The 21,158-nt window shown below is 39.6% G+C and overlaps 1 protein-coding gene across 3 annotated transcripts in view; it reads right to left on the bottom strand.

The window, feature by feature from the left end:
- FANCL (FA complementation group L) overlaps positions 1-17,780 on the bottom strand; it is a 34,835-nt gene extending 17,055 nt beyond the window's left edge. The window contains exons 1-6 of one of the 3 annotated variants that reach the window (XM_075413575.1): positions 17,629-17,780; positions 14,582-14,640; positions 13,587-13,647; positions 12,499-12,555; positions 10,746-10,843; positions 314-410 (exon numbers count right to left, since the gene is read on the bottom strand). In XM_075413575.1, the coding sequence (XP_075269690.1) occupies positions 314-410; positions 10,746-10,843; positions 12,499-12,555; positions 13,587-13,647; positions 14,582-14,640; positions 17,629-17,721 (465 nt within the window). In that variant the 5' untranslated portion in view covers positions 17,722-17,780. Of the gene's footprint in view, positions 1-313; positions 411-10,745; positions 10,844-12,498; positions 12,556-13,586; positions 13,648-14,581; positions 14,641-17,051; positions 17,136-17,628 lie in introns of those variants that run through there. The other 2 variants (XM_075413577.1, XM_075413576.1) reach the window with 2 other exon arrangements.
- Between the last annotated feature and the right edge of the window lie 3,378 nt (positions 17,781-21,158).

Here is a 21,158-nt window from a genome sequence, read left to right as displayed (position 1 = left end):
GTGGAGTGATAATGAATGAAAGTCTCCTAGATGGCTTTGTCTGTAATCCAGTAACATAAATGCAATATCATAGTGTTTTTCATGTGATGCACAGTTTCATATGAAAAGGTTCTTTCAGATAACATCATGCAATATTAATTTTAAATATAGTTAAAGTCTGAAAACTCTCTATAAAAAAATGCTCAAAACTCCCCCCACCATTATCTTGCAGAACAGAAATATTAACAAACCAACTCTCTAAAATCCTTATGAATTAACAAAAATCCATTTATTTCAAGGAAGCATTAAACTATTTTCTCCCACGTAAATTCACCTTTGCATTTAACTTCAGAGTGATGAGATGCTGTCGACCACAAGAGTCTTCAGCTTTTAGCTTGATTGTGGTAAGACCAGTATCCACATATGCGACTCTGAAAGAGAAAAGGAAACTCTAACAGTATTGTAAGAAGTACAGTTTGAAATGTCTCCAACACTCTTATGAGTCTCTTACAAATATTAATCAGAAGTCCTATATGCCAACCATTTCTGCTGTTCTAGATTTACTGCTGTTAATACACCAGTCTACTGCTTAATGTAGTCGTATATCTTTGGGTTATTTACAATGTGTGTCAAGGCTCATGCTGTGGTCAGTGAGCACTATGTTTCCGTTTTCCATCACTGGAACCTTTGACACACACAGCATGTTCCTGTCAGCCTCTACTTACGTACATATTAAACTTCCTGTCAAATATTTGATCCATTTCTGCAGTTTCTTACTGTATGAGACTTTTATGCTTTTGATTTGCTTTTCTCTTCAATGAAGTTCTTTTTTATTATCAATACTATTATTGTGGAAAATTCAGTGGATATTGGTTCATATTCTGAAATTGATTTTCTGCAGAAAACAGTACCCGAACAGGTACAAAATGAGTTATTTATGATGATTTGCCTTTGTTTCATGACAGTTTTACACAGTATACAGGCACCCAAGCAAGTATCAAGTGCATACTAAATGTAAATAAGTTTTAAAACTTCTGACATAATTACTGACTCTTTGCTTAAAATGTCACTGATTTGTGCTTCCCACAACAATGAAGATGCATACAATTGTAAAATACATTGCTTTCTAGATATATGTTCTGCTAAGTAGCTCCAACAACTGCCAAAAAGGTTCAAACTTCTCCATATACTTACCGGTGGGCTTGTGGGTATTTTGACATTTTTACTATGTCATTCTGGTGTAAAGCTAAAAAGCTGTCCAAGATCATTGTATTGATTATTGACCTGAGTAACATTTTTTTTTTAAACAATTACAACTAGCCCAGTTACTCAAGCCAGCATGCTCGGAAAAATGGTTCTCTTTTAAGTGAAACTGGCAACGGAGTTGTAGAAGCCAGCACAAGAAAAAGTAGACATACAACAAAGCATGTGCACTAGGAAAGAAGTGACAAGAAGAAAAGAAAGTGATCCACATAAATGACATAGCCTCAATATGAGGGAACTGAAAATACAGATGGAAAAAGCATTATTGGTAGTAAGTAGGGAAAGAGACATATTATTTCGTGTTTAATGCTGATTAACTTTAATGAAGTATTAAATAGTCCTACAGATTCGTGGGAGTATTTTGACACTTTTTCTCCACAACTGTTGAAAGAAATACAAGTCCTGAAAAAAGCGTAATTCAAGTGTAGTCAATTAAACACGATATATTTAGAAAGGATTACAGCATTCTTCCTCTGACTGGGAAAAAATCATTACTCCCACTTTGTTCCAACTTTACCTGAAAACTACACTACAAAGTTTTATAAAGAGAAGAAACTACCTATAACCTACCCCTCAATCTATTGTGGCCTGGGATGGGGAAATGATACATGAGCAGCTAAGGCACAGAACGGTTACTGCAGTAAAATATATAGCAGTATCCAGAATAAAACACAACTGGTGCCTGCACAATACACGGTGAGGTTAGATAGCAAATGAGAATGGAAAAATTAAAGGGATGCTGCCAAGGTGCTTAGGATTTAAAATTATCTGTTCTGACAGTCATCTTGTTTGGACCATTTCACTCTTGATGTGTTAGAAAGGTATGGATTATTTTAGTTTAAAATCAAACATTCTTGCAGTTCCTTACTCTATATGGGGTGGGAAGGAGCAAGATGAAAAAAATTATTTTTATTTCTTAGATAGCAACATACACATCTTAAATTTTATTTCTGAAATCCTTAAGGCTTCAGTTCTTTTATAATTAGTCTAACCACATGACAGCCTCTAAAATAAACACATATACATGTGTGCCTATTTATATATTTAAAATATAAATATATGCAAACCATTATAATAACAACATAGTGACAATATGATCATGTTCAATCATATTTGTAAAGAACCTTCACAGTCAGTTTTATTGACAGTGTAATTTAGACAAACTTGTAAAAAAAATAGTAAGCATTTGGAAAAGGTGCTAAGAGCACCAATAACAGCTACCTGTTTAATTATGTATAGAGGGATACAGCATAAAATGATTTTCAAGTTCTGTCCATTATTCAATTTCTAACTTATTTTTAGTTTTAGAATTCATATTTAAAGTATCTTTTAAAACCAGCTTAAAATGTGATTTTCACTGAGCTTGAAGATAACAGAAAAACAAAAATGTAAAAAATGTAGATCATCACTGCTAGGAAGTACCACCACAATCCACCCAGCCTGGAAATTCTTAAAACTTTAATTTTGACTTCAACAGCTAGCCACTAGTAGAAGACAACTATTCAAGCTAAGCAACACAAAACTTTTTAAGTATTATTCATTACAAACCACACATTTAGAGGTTTTCTAGTAAAATGTTCTCTTCCCTTTCAAATTTTTTCACAAACAGGAACACCAAGGAATGAAAAACTCCTCAGACAAGGGGCATGCAGGGTTGAAGGATGCCCAGGAAGAAAATTCATAGCTATCCTTCCTTCTTCTCAACATAATGTAAAAACAACAAACTGCCTCCAGGGAATGAATGAGGATTCAATTTTCCTTTTAGGATAGAAAAAAGGAAGTCAGTAGCTTTGCAGCTACCTGTTCTGTAACATCACTCTACCAATCTTTGGATAAGAAAAATGAAAGGGTCAGTTCTGTAGGACTAGAGAAAGTTGCTCAATGCTGTAAAAGTTCTATGAATTTCTTCGTATGATTGCATAATCAAATAAGGAACTGTTTATATAGTTGATATTTCAGTTATATACACTTTTATTCCTCTGTAGGCTCCATCACTTTATCACATAGGAAAAAAAAAAAAGAATGATCATAAAGATAGAAAGCCTCAGGTAAATCTCTGAAGTACTGTAATTCACCACAACACACAAATGATATTTCATTGAGAGCATATGACAAGGCAGGATTCCCTTGGAAGTGGAGAAGGCAACAGGAGATACTTTCTATAAAAAAACTTGGCAAGTACCAAGCAGAAACACATCGAGACTCGAGACAATTGGCATCTCGACTCAGTCATGGATTTAAGAGATACTGGCAACCTTCATGAATCCACATGAGGGTGATAAGAGTCCTACAAATGTTTTATAGTCAATAATTTACCTTCTCAAGACATTGTCATTGCATCAACTAGTGAGATTATGAGACAGTATTGGAAAAGCCTTTCATATAACTTAATACTGCCACATGTGTACTCTCTCCTGACTCAGCTGATTAGGTTTGCGCTGGTATTTTTCCATGTTCTTGAAAGGAAGGAAGTACCCTCCTTTGAACTCCTCAGCTGTTAGGACAGCACTTAGTATTGGAAATTTGGTACAATTCTATAACCTGTTGAACTGTGACTTTTGTGTACAAGTATTTGAGTATGAAAGCATATTCACCCTCCCCCACACCTAAATTAGGTCAAAGAATCAAGTTTTCTGTATCACAGAGAAAGTGATTACATCTCATGACAACAGCCTGCCCATTTGCAATCCTCATTATTGTTTGTACTTTCAGAGGTTTAGGAAGAAAGAGGTGTAAGATCATTGCAGATAATGTCTTCAATTTGTTTCTGAGAAACTTCACGTATTTCTTCGATAAAAGCCATTAGAACACACTAAATTTGTGCCATACCTGAGAGTTTCTTAACTCACTTCAGAGGTAAAGGAACCATAGCCTACTGCTTTGATTCTCTTTCAAACAAAATATCCTTCAGTTGGATTTGGGTACAATCCATTTCCAGCATGACTCAAAACTCACTAGCAAAAGCTAAATCTAGGGTCCACAACAAGCCAGATACTTTCTAAGAAAAATCCTGATAAATAAAGCTAGAAGCTTCTCAAGGTGTGAGCAGTGATTGATCCTTACTGCCAGTACTAAATGCAGGCTTAGTTTTGTGCTGAAAACCACATCAGGGTTTTTAACTAATGTGCAAATACACATCACCTGCAACTCAAAATTAGCCTAAGTTAAGAGGCCTTCTTAGTAGTTCATTATATTGTTAAAAGTGTACTAAAATTAGAGGTGTAACTTACTAATGTTTTTCAGATGTCTCTCTAGGTTACTCTCCTTCCAACTCCTAGCAAAACAGATATGATCCCTATTAGCCCTATCTCAGCTGAACCCAGGACGTTATCTACCCCTTATTCTATACCATCTACATCATGACCAGGTCCCCCATTTTCCAATTAATCACCACCCCTTTCCCTGTCTTTAACGTATTACACACAGATATCATTCCCTTGGAATGGACCATCCCTCTACAGGGTCCATTGACTTCATTTAATCCGTGATGTTGGGCTCCATCTGTTTAAAAGTCTTTCAGGGAAGGAGAGATGATGTGTGGTGTTGGATGGTCGCATGCTGCATCCGGAGCTTGTGGCTGGTGTATCTGACATGGCCCACGCCCACCATCTGCAAGTTGAAGATGTTGATTTTGATAAATTTACTGGGCCCCAGTTGCTGAAAACAGGTCCAGTCCCATCACCGCTGCACTTTGCTTGGTTTCATCAAAGTCCATCCTTCATTAGTTTGGGTGATTCTTACTGTAATACCATTGATATAGCGTGTAACAACTATTGTACTGATGACATACAGTGACAGGGTTATTTAGCAATTAACATCATGCAATTTAATTTACTGGTTATTCCCGCCCAAAATCAAATCCTCATGAGGTACACATCAGACTTCTTCATCCTTCTGCATCACCCACGAGGTGCACCCAAGTCCCTGAGCAAAAGTAATCCCATGGATGGGTTTTTCTTTGCCTGAGGCAGGACTAACCCAGACTGTCTTCCCTAGCATATCCTTCATGTGCACTGTGAGGACTTTATCCCCTTCTACAGGGTGTGGAAGTTTTGATTGGGAAAGGCCAGCTTGATTGGTGGATCCTCTGGTGTTAACTAACCAGGTGGCTCTTGCTAAAGGAGTATCTCAGTGCCTGAAGGTCCCACCCCCCATTGCTTTCAGAATAGTCTTGAGCAGTCCATCGTACCGTTCGATTTCCCTAGAGGATGGTGCATGATAAGGGATGTCATACACCCACTCAATAACATGTGCATTGGCTCGGGTGTCTATGAGGTTGTTTCAGAAATGAGTCCCATTGTCTGACTCAGTTCTTTCTGGGGTGTGTCCTGTCGCCACAGGACTTGCTTTTCAAGGCCCAGGATGGTGTTCCGGGTGGTGGCATGGGACACGGGACAGATTTCCAGCCATCCAGTGGTTTCTTCCACCCTTTTCAAGCACATGGCACTTGCCTTGGTGGGTTTGTGGCAGTGTGATACAGTTGATCTGCCAGGCCTCCCTGTATTTATATTTTAGCCATCATCCTCCATACCACTGACCTTTCCAGGCTTGGCTTGCTAGATTGCAGCGCATGTTTCACATTCTTGGATAACCTGTGCGATGGTGTCCATAGGATCGTGAAGGATCCAGAAGGATCCTCTCAGAGACCGGACAAAGTAGACAGATGTTAAATTTCCTCCATCTGCAAGGCAGCCATACTAAAAGCCCACCGGTACCCTTTTGGGTCCCTGAAACACCCTCTCCTGACGTAGTCTATGCAAAAGATTCGCAGAGCCTTGGGGCCAGTCACAATGCGGTGCTTTCGCCACTCATTCCCAGTTAGGCTCACTTCAGCCTCTAATACAGTTAGCTGTTGGGACCCCCCTGTCACTCCAGAAATACACAGAATCACAGAATAGTAGGGGTTGGAAGGGACCTCTGTGGGTCATCTAGTCCAACCCTCCTGCCGAAGCAGGGTCACCTACAGCAGGCTGCACAGGACCTTGTCCAGGCGGGTCTTGCATACCTCCAGAGAAGGAGACTCCACAACCTCCCTGGGCAGCCTGTTCCAGTGCTCCATCACCCTCGGAGGGAAGAAGTTCTTCCTCATGTTCAGACGGAACTTCCTGTGCTTCATTTTGTGCCCATTGCCCCTTTTCCTGTCACTGGGCACCACTGAAAAGAGCTTGGCCCTATCCTCCTGACACCCACCCTTCAGATATTTATAAGTATATATTAGGTCCCCTCGCAGCCTTTTCTTCAGGCTGAACAAGCCCAGCTCCCTCAGCCTTTCCTTTAGGAGAGATGTTCCATTCCCCTCATCATCCTCATAGCCCTCTGCTGGACTCTCTCCAGTAGCTCTTCATCTTTCTTTAACTGAGGAGCCCAGAACTGGACAGAGTACTCCAGATGGGGCCTCACTAGGGCAGTGTAGAGGGGAAGAAGAACCTCCCTCGACTTGCTGGCCACACTCCACAGGGTTAATTGCTAAATACAGATAGACTCTGACACTTTGCAATGTGATCCCATTAAAGTACACTGTGGACCAGTGTCCACTAGAGCCTTATTCCCTTGTGAATCTGACATGCCAGGCCATCACATCCACATAGCTCAATAAACCCAGTTGGCCCCTTCCTCCACCTGCCTGGAGGCAGGGCCCCTCTAATCCTGGTCAGATTGTTACTCACTTCCTGTAAAAATGTCTGAGAGGTCCCCTCAAGAGGATCAGAAGTAAGATCAAGCTTTCTACTCTGGAGAACTGCCTTCTGGAAACTGGAGTGGTATTTTTCCTAGAAGAACCCCCTTTTGTGATTGTTTTTCCTTGCAACTTGCACACTCGTGCCTCTAGGGTTGAGGTAGGTTTTCCATCCCACTTCCTCATGTCCTCTCTGTGGTCACGCAGGTAAAAGCGCAGCGTGCCTCATGGTGTGTACCCTCTATATCCTCTCTCTTGAGCAGAGGAACACTTACTCCTAATAGCCAAGATACTGGTTGGTACAGGCAGGGAGTAGGATATATTCTGTTTGAGTTGCTAGACCTCCTGGGACAGTTTCTCCACAGCTGAGAAGGGAGGAAGAGAGACTTTCTTCGCATTGCTGGAGTCAGCCAGCCACTTCATCCACCGTTGGTGCCTCTTCACCTTTCCAGTCAGGAGACATAGCAATAAGAACATGCTGGCTTGAACATCTCAAAGATACTCAAAATTCTCAAAAGCTGTTACGACTAGCCTGAAGGAGAAAGGAGGTGTGAAAGAGTGGGGGAAAGTATAGCCTCCCATTTTGCCCATAGATTGGGTTCGATTATTAATAAATTCCAAGAGATGGAGTCCCAGGTATGGAAATGACCACAATGCCGCATACAAATGCGAGCCTAACCTCATGCCTAGTGATGTTATCATATCAGAAGTCAATATTACACAGTACAGAAAAATGGTAATCCTGGTCATTTTCCTAGAGGTAATAAACATCACCACAGCAAATACACAGAGCAAGTAAGGACTTACATACCACAACCATGTGACCAAAGAAAACAACATTGTGACCAATGACTATTTAATATATTATAATTTGTAATACACATTTATTAAAGTTGTTTTAACATGTTCCGGTCAGCCCTGCCATTATTCCAACCCTTCATGACCCATGTTGGGTGCCAAAAAAGGACAGTGGTGGTTTAGCCCCAGCCAGCAACAAAGGACCATGCAGCTGCTCTACTGTGTCCCATTCCCGCCCCGCTCCCCCCACCCCGCCCCGGTGGGGTGGGGAGGAGAATCAGAAGAAAAAGGCAAAACTCATGGGTCAGGATAAGGGCAGTTTAACACAACAGCAAAGGAAGTGCACAGTAACAACCACAGTACTGATAAGAAGAATATACAAAACTAAGAGAATACACAGAGCAACTCTCTTACCACCCAATGCCCAGTGCACTCCCAAGCAGCGACTAACAAGCCACAGCCAGCTCGCCCGCTCAGAACCAAGCATGACGGCACATGGTATCAAATACCCCATTTGGCCAGTTTGGGTCAGCTGGCCCAGCTGTGTCCCCTCCTGGCTTCTTGTGAAAATTAACCCTATCCTAGCTGAACACAGGACACCCTTTGATTAATGATTGACTTCCCAAACCAAAAAACCCCAATTAAATAAAGACCTTATCTATTAACTTATGTTACAAAGAGGTGTGTGTTTGCTGAACTACATGACTACAGTGGACAAAATCACAGCATAAGTTGGGTGTCTACATGAGGACCATCTCTGCCTAGAAACCAGGTCAAATTCTGCCCTAGAAGCATGCTATCTGATAAAACACTGATGTGCTTTTTAATAATAAACAACTGGATGTTTTGTACGTACAGCAAGTCAGAAGAAGTATCAGTTTTGAGATAAGCTACTAAATTGTATTTTAAAGTGTATTTTTAGCATAATTAGCTATATACTACATTTATATATCCAATTATAAATACAGTACATTTTATATCTTTGTAACTTTGATATACAATAAATATACTTCAGTGTCTCTTTTGCTGATGTGGGCTTTTTCAAGGATTTTTTCTTTTTCTTCATATTGGGAGAGCATGCATGATTCAAAATTTATTTCCCATGTGTTTAAGAAATTTTAACTAATATTCTTGGACCTGAGTCTAAGAAATTTTAATAAAGTATGTCATCAGCTGGCACAACTACATACTTAATAATGGAAATCACTGAAAAAATTTCAGCTGATTTATCAAGGATGCTTTAAATCTTTAAATAAAAGTGGGCCTTCAAAGCACATTCCTCATTAATCATGTTATTTATTTATATACAAATCACGTGAGAAAACTCAAAACTATTCTTAAACCCAACAATTCTTTATTTCATTTAGCAAAATAAACACTTGTTAAAGTTAACTTACCATCCAAGACTAAGGTAAAAGTAGATTTGTCTTGTTGAAAACCACAAATGTAGACCTTTTTGTTAAACTTTCATTTTACTGAAACTAAAAAGTAGCTTCTCATTCAACACTCTTCAACATCCTACACAATCTTTCATCTTAACTCCTTGAAAGAAGGTACTGTGAAATGAATTGCATATTATTAAAGACAGCCTTCAAATATATTTCCTTAATGCCTCCCTACACGGAAAAAACTACCTTCTTCAATCCCATAGAGGTCCCCTGGAGGTTCTAGGGGAAAGGATAGAAACCAGTCCATTCCAGGCTCTCTGTAGGAGGAGTAAAAGGCTCAGTATCTGAGAACTTGCCTGTGATGACACATGTGATGGCAATTAAAGCCTTTCAAGTAAAAGTCTGCAAAACAGGAAGCTTTGCAGATTTCTGAAGAATTTCCACATGGACCTCATGTACTTGATCACAACTGTGTTCCTTCAGGCTTCTATAGGAGGTATGAAGAGAACAACCTTGTTTTTCTCTGTAGAAGGATGAAATTAAATTGATTCTATGAGCTCATTTGAGAGTATATGCGACTGTGAATAATATAATCCGTTTGCACTCAGTCAAGACCCTAATGAGAAGGCACCCAGAGGCAGCTATGTGTACATTTAATTCCTCAACAAAGTCAAGTATCCTTTGCTAATGTGACTTACTTTCCCATTGTATTAAACCTACCATTTTAGTTGAGGTGAAAAGATTTGCTTCCAGTTCTCCTTTCCCCAGAAGATGACCTGAACTGTCATTTCTTGTTCAACAGACACTCGATTTATAGTACAGCGCATACATGAAACCATGTTCTTGGGTGCACTGAGCCTCCATTCTCAAGTGACACAGTGTATACTCTCCTTGTCCAGTAACCAACATTTTTCCCACATGGAAATGACCCCCTGCTCCCCCAAACATGGTCTGCTTGCACAGTTTTTGGAGACTAAGGAATGCTTCTCAATAGCCCTCATCTCTGAGCCTGTCTGGGTAGCAAAAAATATATAAAAGTTTCTCTCTGTGGGTATTGCAAAGAGCAGGCTGTTGTGAAGTTCTGGTTTTATAGCTTTCCAAGTTCTCCCCTCCACTCACTTTTTTTTTTTTTCCAGATTTAGTGTTTTCTGGATTAACTATGTCATTCCTTTGGCTATGGAGAGCAAGATAAAACTGTTCTTTAAAATAATTATTCTAGTTATAAAAAAATGCATGAACTGTTTTTATGAAAGCATAAAGGTACACAATGACCAACCATAGCATAAGGGAATGGTCAAAAAAAGTTGTACAAAGTATGGAAAAGGACAAAAAAGGAGAACGATAAAAGTTGTATTAAATACGTTTGCTAGGCCAATAGTTCATAGGTCAAAGAAGAGTTGATTTCTTAGTAGTAACATCTCACTTTCAGCTCAGTTATTTGTGACTGAAAATATATCTTCAGTTGATACAGGTTTGTTGAGGTTCTTTTAAATTAAAAAAAACAAAGTAGCAGAGTTTTTAAAGCAAAACCAGTTTCTGAACAGGATAACAGAACAAGTTAATTTGATATGTTCAACTCACAAATACAAAAGAAGAACAGATATTCTAAAGGTAATGTCAGTTAAGAAAGAAAATAAACATACTTATTCCAGCCCAATATTTCTATATCTCTGACAAGACAGGAGTAGTATTCTGGCGGCCATGGTATATTCAGGTCTTGTGTATTCTTTAAAGCAATTTCCTGTTTAAAAGAACATTAAAAACATCATTAAGAGAGATTTCAATATTTTTGCGTCTATTTAGTCATGTGATTTTTGCAATTCATTCAAAAATATTAAGCTTATGTAAAATTAACCGTACACTGCATTTGTTTTGTTACAGCCTCCAGCTAAAGCAGACAAAGAAGCTGTTGGTAAATTACTTCAGATACTGGTAATGAAAACATCTGCAATTTAAAAAAAACCCACAGATGTTGACAACATAGTCTTCAGATGCAAATATCAAATGTGCCTCTTCTTCAGCTAATAAATTTGAAGTCAAGCATCTCATCTGAAAGAACATTTCAAAAGAAGGTTCCATTAAGCCCACAGCTGTCTCCTGGGCTCCACAGCCACAAAAAGACGACACATATATACAGCAATTAAAAAAAAAAAAAAAGGATTTCTCAGTTTTAATATCATAAGACCCCAGAGCATAAGTTGTGGTACAGGCACTCATCAATAATGTCATAACACCTCAAAAAGAAATTTTATCAAAAACATAACACCAGGTTACAGAGAAAAACAAAACCAAACCAGGTGTTCCACATTCATGTTGTACTACTTGTTCTTTAGAAGTGTACTTCAGTTAAAATTATGCTTGTAGGACAAATAAACAAAATAATGATTTATAATAAAATTGTTAATAATTTAAAATAAAATAAATTTAAATTAAAAAAATAATAAATAGATTTAATAATAAAAATCAGTATAACAATCATTTCTGCCCAGTTTTTCCACAGCATCTTCTGCTGTTTTTCTATCTGCACTGAGGATTCCTGTTTTACTATTTTGAATTAATTATACTTTCACTGCATACTCCTTTTCTGAGTGCTTATGTATCCATGCAAAGATATTAGAATAACTATTGTGAAATATTCAAAAACAGACACATGCAGACATTCTTATTCAGTCCTATTCCAAGTGCCTTTGCCTGGTTTAATGTAATCCAGTTTGGCAGGGATTGAACCAATACTGAAGAAAGGTGCTCCCAGCATAGAGGTAGTGTAATACCAGGAGGGTATTTTTGTTGTTGTGTTGAAGAATACTTACTGTGTTTTATTTCTAAGTTAAAAGGCTGTACACAAGTATTCTTTGCCAAAAATGTTCATAATGTTTTACTAAAAGACAAGAAATTGTCAGTTTCATGTTGTTAACTAAAGACTTTGCTACTCTTCCATCCCAGATTTGAAATTTTTGTGGAAAAAAAAAAAAAGAATAAACAGCAGTCTCTATAAAAAAATAAAAAAATCTTTCTGCATTTATTGGACAAGTTGTCACACAGGTGAAAGCACCTTCAGAAATCCACTCACTGTATAATCCTTTGTATGATTATAAGCCTTCTTTACCATCAGCACAATACCAGGAATTCCAAGAAAATAATTGTAAAAAGGATGTCTCTATACTGAGATCCCTTGCTAATTTTTCTATAACACTCCAATTTCCAAAGAGTACAGTCACTTAAAATCCTAAAGGATATTTATACAAATATTTCATGAACAGCATATACACAAAATCACCTCTTCTTAAAAAACCCCACCATAAATCCATCTATCAAGCAGTAAACTTAAAAAAAATGAAAGTGAAAACCAAAGCTATAAGAACATCCGTTCTCCCATGCATATATTCTGTCACTTACCAAAACAGTTTTCAGCTCCACCATGAAACTGACAAGATCTGGACAGCTGTGCAACCTCTGGAGGAAACACAGTATCAATTAATTTTCTTCAAGTCATAACTTAGCAGTAAACAATTCCAGTCTAACTATCTATTCTTCTAGTATTGTCAAACCAGCTAACATAAAACAACATATTTAAAAATTTCAATTACAGAATAAACCTCCCAGAGTACAGGGAAGTTTACTGAAAATTAACCATCACCTTTGTCATATCACGTCACATTACACATTTACATTGTTTACAAAGACTTTACACTTTAGGTGTTTATGAAGATGCTTACGAAGACTTTAGTCTTCACCAATGAGAACCGAAGCTTTAGAATCACTCAAAAATGTTTCTTAGTTGGTTACATTTTCTTTAAGAACTCTCCAGACTTCTCTGCTTTTACATGCTGTCCATGATTAAGGATCCCTGTCTATCTTCAGATGTGGTATGTATTCACACTTCCCTCAGCTCTGCATCTTTGGTTACTCCCAACTCATAACCCTTGTTCTACAAAGGGGTGCACAGTCCATGAGATACAGTGTCTCAACTAGCACATGTGGCAAAGATGCTTGCTTAGAAACAAAATATTCTTCATGACTGCAGGGCTGTTGTATCTTTGCTCCAAAGTTTCTTCTGGGTAGGAAAGTTGAACTTAGATTCGTCGACTGTCTAGAACACAGAATGAGCTAGATCTATCAATAATTACTGTGAATTCTCTTCTTTGCATTACAAACAATTTGTAAAAGATAAATATATTAAAAAGGGAAAAAAAAAAAATCTGTTTCTAATTGAGAGATTAAAGAAAAATTCCAGTAAAATGTCAGCAATCATTCATTAAAAATTGTTCTATCTCAATCTTCAAAAAAATAAAACTTGAACAAAAGTAAACTTTTACTAAATTCTATCCATCTCCCTTTAGGTTGACCTGCAAGTCTTCAAGCATTTCAAAGTAAATCTTGGCTATACAATGAGAGTTCTTTAACACTTTTAGAATAGGTGTGCCAGTATAAGCTTTTCAGAATTTTTGTAAGCATACATGTAAATTATTTTAAGAGTTGTTTACCTGCTTCAAAATATGCCCATATCCATGCAGTATCCTCTTTAGGTGCCAGCTACACTCTATCCTAGACAAACAGTATTTTGTGTGAACTTAAAATTCACATTACGTCATTTCAGAAGAGATCGGAAAGTCTGTTACACCACAACATAAAAGTCTATCTTCAAAAAACCAAAGGAAGTAAACAATACTTCAAAATGTCTTTGAGTTTTCATATTCAAAGCTATTTAAAACTTTCAAATGTCACTATCCCAAAGCCCATTAAAAATTAAGCATTTACCTATAAAAGCCTCTGCTCTTCACTGAAAACAACATAATTCTTGCAAGCTAATATGACTTCATAAAATACACCAATGTTTAAAAATGGTATCCTGAAAATGTCAAAGTTACCTATAATGCAATTTTAAGTATCCGACCTAGAAAGTAATAAAGCTATCTAATACCACATCTGTTCACAGTTCAGAGCAGGCTGGCCTAGGCAGAAGTGTGCAATACAATGTTAAAGACTCATCCATGTATATATATGTGCATCCACACAATACACACATCTCCACATACTACACTCACAGTAATATAAATGGAGCTTTGAAAGAAAAGTTAGGTAACCCAAAGTAATACATGTTAACAGGAAAGAGAAAATGATGGTTAGCATAGCTTTTTTAACTTATCATTGCTTAAATTTACAAATTTTCACTGAATTTTCTGCTTCTCAAATGGTTAAATGAACATTTTTTCCCAAGTACATTGATTTATATATACTTATAATCAATTAATTACAACAGGTTTCAAAAGTTAATGAACAACAAAATATTTTGATATAGGCAATGTCTATTGTCAGTTTTTATTAACACTAACACTGTACAATTTTGTTACAAGGTTAAGTTGAAACCAGTAAGAATTAATTACCAACACTGATATTGGAAAAAATAATAATTCACATGCATATCAGAATAAGCTTTTATTACGCAGACTTGCAAATTGCTTTCATAAAACTATCCTACCTTGCATTTTTCAGTTGAAAGTCCATTTTTAATAGTATCCTGATATGGAAGTCTCTACCCTTGAAAATAAATATTCAGTTAATAGGATAGTCAAAGAAAAATAGTTACATACTTGTGGGAAGTATTCCCTATAAGATCAGCTACTAAGAAAGGAAATTTTTCTTACCTGACTTTCAGGAATATTATTCAGAATTTCTTTATTTAGGAAAAAAAGCTGCATGAGTGACAGGCAGAAATAATGCTGATTTTAATTCTGAAGTTGAAACACTCTTGACCTCTAACTCTCAGTATTCCATAAAACCTCTTCACTGCATCACATTTCACAAAGCAAAAATAACACCTTTTAGAAGAAAAATAAACATTATCCAAATTTGGACAAAAGCAAGAAATCTAATTTAATCCAAGTCAAGCTGAAGTACATGAAAGTCTGTCTTCAAGTCAAGTCAAAACACATTATCATAAAAGCACTACACTAAAAAGGAACTTATGCACTGATCCACAACACATTTCAGCAATGTTTTAGAAACTGTAAACAAAAACAGTCCCAAGTACATGAATGTCATTTTTTTCCTGTTGGTGCAATCCATACGGGGCAGTTCCTAAATGCTACTTACTTGTATTTTCAGTCACTGTCCCTATTTGTGACCCTCCTCCTACTTTCTTATGGGATGATCAAAATAAAACTGAAATAAAGAAGGCTTGTGTGCAGGTTTAACCCCTCCCTGAAGTGAAGAGGGCAGTTAACTCATCTTAAAACATTTATTCCGGACTGTTCCAGCTCAGCATACCTTGAGTTAGGTCCACAAATTTTTCAGCAATAAATTAAGAATAAAAACAGATTTCCTCCCGTGATTAGATGACCAATATAGTGGATGCTTTATCTTAATTTCAGAAAAGCTTTTATCTCAATTTCAGAAATACTGTTTCCTGTAACAGTAATCTATCCTCATAGACAAACTGAGGAAGGATGAACTAGATACGATGACCGTGAGGCGGACTGAAAACCTCACAGGACTGGGCTCAAGGGGTTGTGAGCAGGACAAAGCCCAGCTGGAGGCCTCTAACTGTGCACACCTGGGCCAGTCCTGGGGCTGACACTATTTGACCTTCATTAGTGACCTGGATGATGGGACAGGATGCACCCTCACTCAGCAAGTTGGCAGAGGATACAAAACTGAGACAAGTGGTTGATAGACAGTGTGACTGTGCTACCATTCAGAGGGACCTCAACAGTCTGAGGAAACGGGCTGACAGGAACATCATGAACTTAAGAAACGGAAGTGCAGAGACCTGTACCGGGAGAGGATTCACCTCATGCACCAGCACACGCTAGTGGCTGACCACCTAGAGAGCAACACTGCAGAAAAGGTCCTGGTGGTCCTTGTGGACATGAAGTTGACCCTGAGCCAAGCAATGCACCCTTGCAGCAATGAAAGCCAGTAGCCTCACGTGTAGAGCATTTTGAACAGTTTAAGGGGGGTGATCCTTCCCCTCTGGTCAGCCCTGGTGAGGAACATCTGGAGTGCTGGGTCCCCAGTACAAGAAAGGCATGGACATACTGGAGTTAGTGAAGAGCTGTGAAGGTGATTAAGAGCTTGAAGCATCTCTCGTATGATGAGAGACTGAGGGAGCAGGGACTGGTTAGCCTGGAGAAAAGAAGGCTCAGAGGCAATCTTGCCAATGTGTACAACTACCTGATGGAGGAGACCTTAAGAAGGTGTAGCCAAAGTCCGAGTGACACACACAGAAGGATGAGAGGCAATGGGTACAAGTTAAAATACAAGAAGTTTCACCTAAATGCAGTGAATAAAAACACCTGGAGAACAGTGAGGGTGGTCAAACACTGGAACAGGCTGTCCAAGAGGTTGTGCAGTCTCTGTGCTTGGAGATACTCAAAATCTGACTGGCATGGTCCTGAGCAACCTGCTCCAGCTGACGCTGTTAGAGGATCTCCAGACATCCCTTCCAACGTCAGTGTTTCCATGATGCTCACAAGGGAAAATAAGCTACCTGTTTCAGAGCTGAATATAGCCCATTGGCACATCAGTTACTTCCAAACTCCTCCAAAGCTGATGTTGTACGCTTAAATTAAGTGCATAACATCAGACTTTGCCACATTACAGCCTTAACCCTGACCCAAAAATCACATCTGAGAACAGATGCTCACACTTGCGTCTTAACTTTCCCATTAACTCCAAGGATGCATTCTCACACACAGAGCATTTCAAAAGTCGCAGCTATTAGAGCAACACAAATAAATAAACACGCACTTGCAAGTGTCTTGCGAAAGTCGAGTAAGAGCATCATCAAAAAACTTCCTCAATTTTGGCTGCAAAGCTACGTTTGGAAAATGCAAGTGTGACACAGCCCACGTCTTTTGACTTTCGCTTACTCTTATACAAAGAAAATTCCACACTACTTCTAAGCGAACCCACAGCTGCTACGCGCTATTTCTGCGGTCTGTACGCACGCGCATACGTGACGTTTCAGTGATCCGTGGCTGTAGCGTCACTGCCCAGTGCCTCTGACGGCAAAGTTGGTTTAAGAGCGTCCGCACCCTGCACCTGCCTTCGGCGCCGTCCTGCTCCGCGCACTGCGGCTTGGCAGACCCCAGAGACGCCGCCGCCGCTTCAGCTGAAACAGCACAAACTCAGCGGGCGGAAGGAGAACACCCACAGTCGGTCCTTTGCTTCAGCCCGTACCCCAGGCAAAGGGCGCAGGCACACCGAGCCTGCCCCGGCAGAACACCGGCCAGCACAGCGCACCCAGCCCACGGGGCCACCAGCGAGACCGCGCCGCCGAAAGACGAGCGATTCCGCGCGCACGGACAGCGCGGACCCGCGGGATGGCGACGTGGGCGGCTCTCCGCACCGCCCGGCAGGGCCCCGCTGCGCCCCCCGACGTCCCTCGACCCCCGAGCCCGGCGGCCCCGGCAAGGGGCGAGGCGAGGGGCGCTTCCCCCTCACGCAGACCCGCTGCTCCCGGGGCTGCCCGCGAGTGCGGGCCCTGGAGAGGAGGGGCCGGCGCGGAGTGGCGGCCGCCGGTACCTGCGCGGTGATGAAGCCCTCGTAGGCCGTCCCCTCCCGGTTCTGAGGCAGCAGCAGCGGGCACTGGCGGAGCAAGGCCCCTGGGCGCGCCATGACGCGTCGCTTTCGCGCCCGGCACGGCCGTTCAAATCCGACGCGCCGCCGGGTGAGGCCCCGCCCACGCTCCTGAGGGGAAGGGAGGGGCGCATGCCGGCCGCTTCCTGGCGGCGGGGGCAGCGTCCAGAGTTCTGAGGAGAGCGGGTCCCCGGGAACCGAGTCGCGGACCAGCCCGGGGGTTTCCTCACGCTTTAGCACGTCCTGAGGGGACGAGTGCCCTGGACTAAGGAAAACCGTCGATCTGCGCCAAGCAGATTGCAGTGCCACCCAGGGCAAGGCAAGGCAAGGGGTTACTTATGGCTCGATTCATGCGTTGGTTTTTTAGAAATCATACGGTGTTTTTTGCCGCGACACATTTAGGGTAATAAAAGCTCATCTGCCCACTCCTGAAGGTGTTGGGATAAAAACCTTCCTCGCTCTTCTGTGTGGGCTGCCACTAGGACCTGACAGTCACCGTGTTTGGGAAAGCCTGAGGAAAGAGACTGAAATACAACTTAGGGGTTTATTGTGTATGTTCAGGGGGCCGTAAGAGGCAGTTTCTACCTGAATAGACACATCTGAGAAAGAAAAAACAGTTTTGCAAAGGGATAGGCGACTTACCAAAGTCACTTAAGAGGTGTGTTGCAGAACTAGTAACTGAATCTTGAGAGTCCCTGGGGCTGCTCCCCTTGGGAACAAATGCAAATACAATCTGATTATCATGCAGTATATTACTGAAGTTTGTAGAAGGACATATATTTATAGGCCAGCTGATAAGGCCTCCACTGTTGGATATGTTATGAATGACTAAAGTGGCTAAATCTTCTCAACTTTTCCAGTTACTCATCTCTTGTAATAGAGGAGGTTATTTCTCCCAATACATGTTGGGTCATTTATATCTTTAAACCAGTGCTTCCCACTGTGGAAATAAGGACAGAAGGCTCAGCAAAATGTAGAAAAGGCAGTATTAGCAGGAGCTCGGTTGTTCCAGGTCAGGGAACTGTGAAGTTCTTTCTGGAACAGTTCAAGGAACTGACAAGTGTTTTCTGCAAGTTTTTATGGCCACCATCTCTGATTGCTGGCAGCAGCTCAGTAGCTATGGGACATGAGGAGAATTAAAAGAGAAGCAAAGAAAACAATAAAAATGTTTATACCTGCAGCTAGGTCTTGTTCCCTTAGCTTGGGAGACCTATATGTGGGTATTGCTTGGAAACAGAGGAGTCAAAAGAAGTCAAACCCTTTGCAGTTTTATATGGTTGTAGTGGCTTAGAAATACAGCTACTACGTGAGGGAATGAAGGTGAAGCCTTGTTTGCTCATTTGAGCTAGATGTTGGTCTCTTATGTTCTTTTTATATGCTGACAAGCTTCCTCTGTCCTGTGTCCAAATTCATCCAATGATTTGCCTAAGCATCAGGCATACAACGCACTGAGAAGAGTCAATGGAGAGGTGAAAGAGTCCCAAGATTTGCCATTTAAATTCATCATAGTAAGATTTTCAGCAATACGTGCTAATGAAAATATGTACTCAGTGCTGGTTAATTTTTTTTTTTTTTTAAATGCCTTGCAAATGTCACTGATGATTTCCAGACTTCCAGCAAATAATCAGTGTACCTCAGAAAGTCATGTTCTAGCAGTTCAGTTCTTTGCAAGAATGTTGCTCTAGTCACCTTTTTTTGCTCCAGAGAACTTAGGACAATGCAAGACTCCGTTACTCATTCAAGACACATTTTCCAAATATATGCACAAACAGATTTTAAATACCACTATGTTTAACCTGTATGCCCATAGTTTGCTCCCCTAAAGCTGTTCATGTGCATTTCATTATCCAGCATGGATCACCTTGAGCAGTTAATCCAATGCTTCATAGTAAATTGCATTCTTCAATTATCTGTTAATTTCATTTTGATCAAAACATTCCTTCTCTTGAGCTGTTTTCTCTCAATATGCACTACACCAGAAATTACCTTATTTAATTGTGAAGTATCTTTGTACTTTACCATGTACAGAGATTATTTCTTAATTGCATCAAATGCAGAACTGAAGACAGGTTTTTTTTCTTCTTCTTTTGGCCACTTTTATTCTCTGACATTAAATGAAAGAAATGTCAAGTCACTTTGGCCTCATGCAGTTATAGAATAATGTATCTCAATAAAAATATCATAATATCAGAACCATAGAATATTTTAGTACTGGGGCCCAGGGAACATTAATCATTATCTTATACTGTATATACTGCACACTTAAACTTCATATAGAAATGCAATTACTTGAAACATCATGTTACTTTGATCTGGCACACAGACTTCAGCATTTTTTAAAACACAAAAATAACAAAAGAAAAGCACGGAAGAGTTTTGACAGGTATACTTCTTCAGGCAAAGGAGTCCTGATCTGATCTTGCAACCACAGGCCACATTTTCTAATTTAATTCCAATTATCGTTTGCCAGAAGAATCATAATAGAGTTTGGTATTAATTATTTGTCCATTCAAATATCTCATTCAGCCAGTTAAGTAGTCAAAAAAATCAGGACTTGAGTAACAAAACAAACAGTATGCAGACTAAACACTTGAAAGCAACAATTTCTGAATATCTACTAGGCCAGATTTTGTTGGTAAAATTATCCCATGAAGAGTCAGACGGCAAGTACATTCACAGAAGATAGAATTCACATGAAACCACTTAGTAACCTAAAAAAATAATTCATTGAAATAATGTAGATTTCTTAGGAGCTTGATTTTTTTGTTTATTTAAGGATATTATGAAAGGCAAGAAAATAACTGTGCATTGTTCTCCAACATTAGTATCTCCAACATAAAACAATCAATTTAAAACCTTGCAAAATTGCTAATACTGTTATTGCTGTCCTTCATCATAACTCAGTGTCATTTTATTCATCTCACCCCTAAGAAATGACCTTTTCTGTGTATATCCCCACATTTTTCCACAAATCCCTGAGTGACAGAATCTCATCCTAATCCTATTTCCATTTAGATGTTACAGAAAAGCTCTGTAGACCTTTGAGGGAATAAGTAATCATAATGGAAAGATAATAATATGTTTATGAAATCTGGGTTTTATAATAGTAAATTGAAAAATTACAATAGTATTTCAAGCCACTGAAGGTTAATGTTACGAAGTGCAAATCCATTGATCAAGTGTTTTTTCAGCTTTCACAGCTGAAAATCTACACTCATGTGCAGCCCCAGGCAGGGTGGGCAATTGTTGCAAACATCCGCCTTGAGAAACTGATAAAGATGCTCGAATTAAGCAAACTCCTAAATCAGGCATTGTGCTTTGGGAGCTTCCTCATCTTGATAAAGGAATGTGGAAGATGAGCGAAATCCTGTGGAGGCAGGGTGTAGGCTTGTGAAACCCACCTATGTCACGTAGCCAAGGAAGTTAAGCACTTGCCTTCGGGGAGATGCAGAGGCCTGAGACCACCAAGACCCCCC

This window comes from Opisthocomus hoazin, chromosome 2 (genome assembly GCF_030867145.1).
Source record: "Opisthocomus hoazin isolate bOpiHoa1 chromosome 2, bOpiHoa1.hap1, whole genome shotgun sequence".
Taxonomy (NCBI): domain Eukaryota; kingdom Metazoa; phylum Chordata; class Aves; order Opisthocomiformes; family Opisthocomidae; genus Opisthocomus; species Opisthocomus hoazin.
The sequence above is the reverse complement of the archived record's forward strand: the minus strand, read 5'-3'. Positions and strand labels throughout refer to the sequence as shown.